This window comes from Wolffia australiana, chromosome 10 (genome assembly GCF_029677425.1).
Source record: "Wolffia australiana isolate 7733 chromosome 10, ASM2967742v1".
Lineage (NCBI taxonomy): Eukaryota > Viridiplantae > Streptophyta > Magnoliopsida > Alismatales > Araceae > Wolffia > Wolffia australiana.
The window spans coordinates 1,980,122-1,989,316 of NC_135844.1; the positions used below are offsets into that span (position 1 = coordinate 1,980,122).

At 37.9% G+C, this 9,195-nt stretch overlaps 1 protein-coding gene across 3 annotated transcripts; it reads right to left on the reverse strand.

Moving 5' to 3' along the window:
• Positions 1 to 6,767: 6,767 nt before the first annotated feature.
• Positions 6,768 to 8,911, reverse strand: LOC144708705 (E3 ubiquitin-protein ligase, putative (DUF1644)). 3 transcript variants are annotated; one of them, XM_078582129.1, is made up of 3 exons: positions 8,755 to 8,911; positions 7,052 to 7,974; positions 6,768 to 6,968 (listed from the first exon to the last, which is right to left on the reverse strand). In XM_078582129.1, the coding sequence occupies exons 2-3, from the start codon at positions 7,900 to 7,902 to the stop codon at positions 6,935 to 6,937; spliced, it is 885 nt and encodes a 294-aa protein (XP_078438255.1). In that variant the 5' UTR covers positions 7,903 to 7,974; positions 8,755 to 8,911; the 3' UTR covers positions 6,768 to 6,934. The 3 variants fall into 3 exon arrangements, with proteins under 3 accessions (XP_078438255.1, XP_078438257.1, XP_078438256.1); XM_078582131.1 differs by having other exon boundaries at positions 7,052 to 7,919; positions 8,755 to 8,902; XM_078582130.1 differs by having other exon boundaries at positions 7,052 to 7,977; positions 8,755 to 8,897.
• Between the last annotated feature and the right edge of the window lie 284 nt (positions 8,912 to 9,195).

Here is a 9,195-nt window from a genome sequence, read left to right on the forward strand (position 1 = left end):
TTATCAGTTGTAGAAAATACAGATGAAACTAGGATGAGTAAGAGAACAAAAATTCCAGTTTTTGACTTTGGTAAAGACCCTGGAAATGGAAGATGGTCATAAGTTTCTGGATCATTTATACTGCAAGAGAAGATTAACAAATTGAGTCCGCTTTAGGATCTTAATGTATTTTTCAAAAATAATGAAACTGGTAATTTTCCTTCTTTGGGAGATTTACGGTTCTTAATTTTGTGGTCTTATTTTTTAAAATCTAATTTATTGAAAACATAGATGGGGTTAATAGCACGAAATATCCCAAACTTGTTCAAAAAACTGAGATATAACCTAAACTTTTTTTTTGGCACAGTAAATCTGAGAAATAACTGACATATCCGGTGATGACGTGGAATCCATCGTGCCTGCCAGGTGGATTTCCGGCCAGATTTTGACCTGGCGGAATCCACCTGGCAGCCACGATGGATTCCACCTCATAACGAGATTCCACCTGCCAGGTGTTTTCAGATAAGAGAGAGAGAGAGAGAGAGAGAGAGAGAGGCACTATAGAGAGAAGAGAAGGAGAGAGAGAGGCGTTCTAGAGAGAGAAATAGAGGCCTTCTAAAGAGAGAGAGGCATTCTAGAGAGAGAAATAGAGGCCTTCTAAAGAGAGAGAGGCGTTCTTGAGAGAGAGAGAAAGGGAGAGAGAGCCATTCTAGAGAGAGAAAGAGAGGCATTCTAGAGAGAGAAAGAGGCGTTCTATAGAGAGAGAGAGAGAAAGGGAGAGAGAGAGGCATTCTAGGGAGAGAAAGAGAGGCATTCTAGAGAGAGAGAGAGAAAGGGAGAGAGAGGCATTCTAGAGAGAGAAAGAGAGGCGTTCTAGAGAGAGAAAGAGTGGCCTTGTTCCTTGACTATGATGACACGCTCTCACCCATCGTCGACGACCCCGACCACGCTTTCATGTCCGATTCTGTGAGTTTTCTCTCATTTACCTGCTCGTTCCCTTCTTCTCTTCTCTCTCTCTAGAACGCCTCTCTCTCCCTTTCTTTCTCTAGAATGCCTCTCTTTCTCTCTCTAGAGTGCCTCTCTTTCTCTCTCTAGAATGCCTCTCTCTCCCTTTCTATCTCTCTAGAACACCTCTTTCTCTCTCTAGAATACCTCTCTTTCTCTCTCTAGAATGCCTCTCTCTCTCTCCTTCTCTCTCTCTAGAATGCCTCTCTCTCTTATCGGAAAATACCTGGCAGGTGGAATCCCCGTAATGACGTGGAATCCATCATGGCTGCCAGGTGGATTCCGCCAGGTCAAAATTTGGCCGGAAATCCACCAGACAGCCACGATGGATTCCACGTCATCACCGGGATATGTCGGCGTTGACTTAGAGAGTTTGGGATATACCGTGCCATAAAAAAAAGTTTAGGTTATTTCTCAGATTTTTTAACAAGTTTGGGATATTTCGTGCTACTAACCCTCTAGAATAATGTCATTTGATTCAGAATGAAGAAGTTACAAGGAAAAATAGAGCATTAAAATATCATAGAAAAAAGGGAAATGTCTAACCCGTAACACAGTTTAGGAGAGATTCACTCAAAGAATCCCAATAATGTCAACTTTTACTGATTCTTCAGGTTATCTTGATTCTCTGGATGATTTATTCATAAGTTTTTGTGCAGTATTTTTAAAATGACAGGAAAGAAAAGGAAACATCTGGAAGTTCTCCAGCAATGTTTTAAATGAATAATCTTAAGTTTAAGTAGAGGTATCATTTGGTAAATTTCTTTGATTGGTCACTGTCGTATAAATTATGGTGGTGTCCAAATAATCATAGAAAAATAATTAAAAACCCTTAACTATATATATTATAACTCATAAAGTTCATATATATCCTGACATTGAACTTAATATCTCTGTGAAGATAATGCCATAAAACTACAAAAATATATTCGGACTAAAATTTTTTTTTCCTTCCAGACATCATGTCAAAAATTCCATTGAAATAAAAGTGAGAAAAATCATTATGGCATTCTAAAATATATATTTAACCATTTTAATGTTGATTTTGTCAATTTATAGTTAGACTGATAGAAATAAATATGAAAAATTCATACTAATAATCATATAAATACCTTTTAATGAGTATTAGGTGTGGTTTGGTTGTGAATGTCGCAGAAAAATGGTAGTAGGTTCACTAAGATTAGCAGGCACCACGAGTCAACTTAGGTGTTCCCTCGATGAAGGCCAAATTCAAAAAAGTCATGAGCCTCAGCATGGAGTGGTGGGCATCCAGCTGTGAGCTTCGGTGACCAATTGGATGTGCATGCATGGGCTTGCAGCCTTACATCATAGGGCAGCACATCCAGCCTAAATAATGTGGCTGTCAGCTTTACAGTGTAAGCTCGTGGAAAATGGATATGAATTCTGGTGAAACAATGAGAACTAATTTGTAAGATGTTGATGTTCATACTTCAAGCCTTCAATATTTGTCTGTCAACTAGGATCCATATATGTCACTATGTTTAGGAATTTTTTACTATAAGAAGAGGAATAATAATGAATGAACACTTCACAACACTTATGTCAACAGACTAAATAACCCAGATCATGGCAAGCATAATCCTGCTGGTCAAAGATACTATAACATTTTCAGAATGACGAGATAAAATATACGTAGGACATTTAGTACTACACCTTTTTATTTTCCTAGTCATTTTCTCCTGTTTTCCTATCAGTTGAGTCTCTTCACTTGATTTTCATGATCCTCTTTGGGAGGGAAGCCAAAGGGTTCTTTGATGGAGTCAGTTTGTGGCCCAAACCAGGAGCAGAAGCGAAAGCCGGAGCGAAGTTCTTGCAGAACGTATCATTTTCGGAGCTTGGAGGGCTAGGCGCGGGTCACCTGAGGGCAGGGTGCAGCTGGAGAGTCTCCGTAATGGATGCATGTAGGATAAATTATTCCAACTTTTCCTTTGAAGACCAATACTGAAAGTGCTCTTTTCTAGCCCAATGTCCCACAGATCTAGCTTTTTCACTCTCATGGACTGCTCCAGCCCATTAATCATCATCTCACTTAATGCTTGTGGATTTCTTCTCATGTGAAACTAAGAAATATTTTTCAGGACATGAATATTAATTCATTTTTAAAAATTTCTGCAAACAAGGGTAAAGCTGCAGGACTTCACAGACTTAAATCTGCATGACTTTGTCAGGACGTGCAAAATATGGTAAAATTGTATTCATATGAAATTCAAAATTTTTGAAGTAATCCAGCTAAGCAGATGATATATTTATGACTTAGATGTCTAAAATATTATGTAAGCATGTAATTATAATCACACCCATCATCCCTACACTCATAATTTCAATTCAGATATTAACTTACAATGTTTGAGCGTAAACTTTGTAGGAAGATAAAAATGTCTAAGATAATGTAAAGCAATGAAATTAAATAAAATCAAATTTGTGGATAAAATGTATGAATTTCACCTTAAAATAAAAAACTTTTGTTTATGAAATTTTTGGATGAAATCTGCAGCCTATCGAGATTTATGTATAATAAGAATGTGTATCCTAAAAAACATTTTATTAATATTCCTAATTTTATGGAAAAAGTTGACATTCTTAGTCTTTCACTCTTTTTAAAAAATTATTGAACAAAAACTAGGGGAAATTAAGCATCTCAAAAATCAGCATTTGGAAAACATTTGCCGCAATTATAATTAACATTCTTTCTTTATCCTCAGTCTGCAAGTTTCCTAAGTGGTGATGATAGAAATATTAAGCTGGCTCCTTAATCCCCATTTCATGTTCTGAATATTTTTTTATGAAGTGTGTATGTTCTTTAGCATCACAGGAAGCACTTCTACATAAGTAAAAATCATACACTAATCCCCATTGGAAAGCATCAGTATGTGTTGATGGATGAAACAAGTGTTTGAGATAGCACCAACAAAATAAAATATTGCTACATCTTTTTGTATCAATATATGTTGAAGACTACTTGAAATTGGATTTCAGGCCGTAGAAAAAGGACATCAATTCATAATCGATGTAATAAACCATAGATGATCACATCACCTTGCGTGGAGCTGACTTCATACTCACTTTGGTCCTTGGTAGATTTTCTTTCAAGTCGTTCACGTGTTGAATCTCTAGATGTATCCACACGCTTGATGCAATGTTGGATCCCATCTTGAACTTCTTCAAATCTCCTTGAAGATATTTTAGATCTTCTCACCTTGAATCCCACTTGTGGATGTTTTTGAGAAGGTAACACTACAAGGTGGGCACCCAGATTTGACTTGGCATGGGAAACTAATTTGTGCCCTTCTATGGTTACACTTAATTTAAATTTTTTTTAGAAATCCCTAATACATTGAAGTACAGTAACCAACATCCACAGCTCTTATATGTTTGACCCTTTAGGGCCATGTATCAATCTGATTACTAACGTTGAAGGTCCAATAACATTTCTTGATCAACCTTAATAATTAAATATATTGGTATATGGATTAAATAATCAATGATCTATTTAACCAAATTAATAGATTATTTTTCCTACTCATTCAGTGCCATGCTGCACCTCATGCTCTAGAAGATACAAAGTATAAACTTACTCTCTCATGTAACCTTTGTCATTCATCGATTACCTTGTATTTATTATCACTTATCTGCATGAGAATCTTGAACTACATCGGGTCTTGTTACCCATCAAACCCTAATCCACCAGATCATTGGAGAATATCTTCTCCAACATCTCCACTAATCTGACTAGGCATTTAATACATCTTCTTTCTAGCGTCAATCTACTCTTTTAGTGAGCCAAGAAGATCCCATTTTGACTACTCCATCGTCTTCATGTACTTTTTGCTTTATCCAAGCTAATATTAATTTTAATACCATGATTAGGGACTCCTAGGTTATAATAAAATAATCAAAACATAGATATCCATGTAGAAATGTCTTCGGTATCTCAGGTGAATGGAGCAATTACATGATCATGACATAAATCACCCCTTTAGGTATAATAAAGAGCAACCACAGTTCATCCTTCGTGTCTACACTAATGGTCATAGTATTATATAAGTAGAGTCAGATAGTGCCTTTTGAAATAGGAATGATTGGAATACAGGTTTAGAGACAAGGGATCATTATATTATGTTCCCATCATAGTTCACTAAATCAAAATATGTACTCAAAGACTTCAATATAAATATGATACGAGAATCATAATGAAACAAATGTATTTGTATGAACTTAAACATGACATAGATATGTGATTAGCTTGACAGCCACATAATACTGATGAAAAAGATCCATCCCATTTGTGAGTGACTTGATGTTTACCTTTTGAAAACATATATATTGGATTATCCTGCTAGAGCACGATTTACCTGTATACACCATCTTCACTCATGATTTGGTTTTTATCCAACCTATTTCTCCCTTCTATATTTATAACCCAATCATGTGCCCTATATCTTTACCGATCTCCTTCTCCCCCCTAGATCATCTCACATCCTTGTCCTAAGCCCATTCTTCACAAACCTACCCTAGCTTCCATTATACTAAAATATATATTGATATTTAGGTATTGCACATTGTTTTAAAGGATCTTATTAGGGAATTGGTATTCTAAATGGAGCCTCATCACGTGGTGTTTCATTTAAGACTAAGATTCCTATAAAAGCATGACTCATAGATACATTGAGGATGCTACAAATCCTAGATGTTCAAAATTACAGAAATGCAAGTGGAATATTTGATGATTCCATGTGCATTTAACATATCATTCTCATGATAGCATGACTTGTAGATTCATCAAGGATGCTAACAATCATAGATGTTCAAAACTATAGACATGTAAAATGAATGTTTGATGTTTTCTCATGCACTTACATACCATTTAAAAGACAAGTACTACTTTAAACATAAAAAAACCTCTTAACTTGCATACATCTAACCATATATATTTTTTGCCAGATCATCATGCCAGTAACTTTTATTCGTTTAACACAAGTTACTAATCATGCGCCGAACATTTACCTGATTAGAGCTGATAATGAAGGACCCAACATATCCAAGAAGTGACGATGAAAGCCAACCCTCTAAATTGAAGCGGCAGTTTAGAACTCTTTAGCTTGCCTCTCAATCCATATTTTCCTTGCCATTTCTTTGACAAACTTCTACCTACCATATCTATCCAACTTATAAGAGAAATAGGCAAACCAACTGTTTACCAGAACGCCAATTTCATCAACTCATCAATCCTCTATTTCCTTCTCCTCGTCGCACTCTCTTTCTTCCCTTGGGACATTTATGTCTTCTTTTCTTTCTCACACCCTGACGTAGATGCATTGTAAATTTTATTTTTCAGCAATACCCATTTTAGAGAATCATTTTGGTGACATTTTCTAGGGATCTACATTCTAGCAGACCATCACTCACAAACTACTGCAAAATTTCCAAAATTTGATACCATTTTATTTAAAATTAATTTAATATCTGGCTCCTTTGAAATCCCATAGTGACTAAAGATTGGAAACACAACCGGTTCCAAAGCTTTGAATCAAGCTGAAATCAATGGAAATCTACTCTCAACTTGAGTATAACTATAAAAACTGATTTTTTTCCTCCATGTATATTTCGTACCTCCCTTATTATGGCTCTCTAGTTCTCCCTCTCTCTTGGTGATGTCTAGTGAATTTTCCAACGTCAGTCATTGCATTTTGCCATTTAAAATACAACTTCACAAAATCATCATTTGAAAAAAAATAAAAAGCCAAACAATAAAAGACTGTATATGATGGCAGGCAATCATCATTGTGAGATAATCCAAGTAGAACGATTAAAAAATATTTACAAAGACCGCCACCAATGGCAGAGGGCACCAATGGGGGGAAACCATAGCTAAGAAGAAAAGAGCACTTAGGAAGCAGTACATACAGAGAGGGAGAGCATCAATGAGCAGCTAGTCATTGAACCTTGACCGGCGCCTTCTGGAGCTACATTGAACAATAGTAGAGGGTAAGACAAAAAAAAAACCAGAGCGTGGGAAAATGGAAAAAGAGAGCCAAAGACACGATACCTGCTATGGCTGGCAGCTGCCCTGGATTGAACAGGAATGGCATTTGTGCTAGAGAACTCCTCGTCTGCCTCATCAAGCCTCAAGTCAACTGTGTCCGGCGAGGAGGATGAGCCATCCTCAGTAGACTGATCAAAGCCAGTTCGGTGGTTCCCCCGCCTTGACCGCCGCCGGTTCCGGGATGATCGGAAGTTGTCAAAGACTTGGTACAGGATGCAGGAGGTCCACCAATGGCCGTCATCTCCAGGGAAGTCCTCATACTCGTCCTCATCCCCGTCGTCGTCTCCATACTCAATCACATAGTCCCCAAGAACAACGCCACGGGGCATCTCAGAGTGAATAGTGGTGATCACATCGATGATCTCTGAGGACTGCTGAAACTGCTCCCAATCCATCTTCCTAGCCGGGTCAATCTCAGAGGGGCGAGAGTGAGGATGAACTGTCTGGGCATGCTCCTGAAGACTAACGTAGTCACCTACAAATGAGCAGTGCCTCTCTTCGCAGCACCTCCGCTTGGAATTGAGGTGAGCACGAGCCTCCTCGATAACGACCGAGCCGGTCACATCGCCACGGCACAGTGGGCACTTAGGCTTGCAGTCTTGGGATTCCTTGCTGGTCACCATACCATTAGCAGTCTTGAATCGGTTGAGGCAGTTTGAGTGGGTCTCGCCAGTGTCGCAAATGAAAGGACGACAGCCCTTGCTGAAAGAAGAGCACTGGAGGAGGACACCATTGTGGGGAAAGTCAAGGCAGATTGGGCAGACCACATCTTCCAAATTCGCGACAGTATTTGGACCCGAATCCATGGAAGATAACATAGGTAGTGGTCTTTTGTGAGAGTTAAGTCTGGACATGATTCAGATCCTCATCTCTAAACAACCATCATCCCACAATCAAATGGGTCAGACACAGAATGTGGCATGAGCCTGCTGCCACAACACAAAGCATTGAGCAATAACTTTAAAAAGTATAAAGATCATTTTAAAAAAAGGATCATGTTATATAATGGTAATTCTGCACGCTTTCTGACAGAATGAAGTATAACAACCGTTGACTGTTCTTCAGAAAATTTTAAGCTGATTTCGAAAAGGAGTGTGTATCCATATAAACTTCAAGCATTTGATTACTACTAGGCCTATCATAATATTTGCAGTAATTAAAAGAATTAATAAATCTAAAGTTGCAACTCTTCTAAACAATATTCAACCAATCATGAGCAATCATTTGACAAGTGCAGTAAGAGGCTATTAGGATCAACAAAAGCATGTAACGGAAACCAACTAAAAAGAAAATGGCCCCCGGTCAACTATACAGAAACACTCCGAGATGAAGATGAAGAATAAGGCGTGATCAATTCAACAGAAGGCAATGTAACTGGATATTATCGACACATCACGAAGAAAAGTAATCCGACATCGACCATTACACTAATGCAAAACCTAAATCAGAAAACTTCAGTATGTTTGCAAAGGAACCTCGAATCAATAACCAAACGGCACTTCCAGAAGTGGGTCCACCTTAAAATCTCTTAAATAGATAAAAACCAAAGACTCAGAGGCACAAAAACAATTCACAAAAGTGGAATACAACAAACGATTGAATCTAAAGAAAGTTCCTTTTTTGAAAAATCTCCTAAAGGGTCGAAAATTCTAGAAACCGCACGACAGATGAAGGTGAAAAGATTGAGGATCGTGATTGAGGATGACCTTCAAGAAACAATTTGCGATTCAATTAACCGTTTCTCCATCGCCGCTTGAAGACCCTTTCCAGCTTCATCCTCCCTTGGCGTGCGGAAACGGCGAAGTTCGGCGATTTTGAACTCAAGAATAGCGAGAGAGAGAGAGAGAGAGAGAGAGAGAGAGAGCGAGAAATATATAAATAGGCCACCGCCCTGCTGCTGTTGTCCGTGTAAATAGAAAACAATAATCACCCTTGAAAGATGAATTATTAGAGTTGCCAGCTTCCCATCTGAAGAAAACTTTCTTTAAAAATTTGGCTCTTGGGTTTATTTTAAAATTTTCCCTGGAAATGAGTGGCCAGAGGATCTCCACCGTCCGATCAACTTAATTAAATATATGTGGTCAACTGGGTTAGTAAAAAAACATGTTATGCTCTATGTAACCATACCATGTATCTAAGTTGGACAC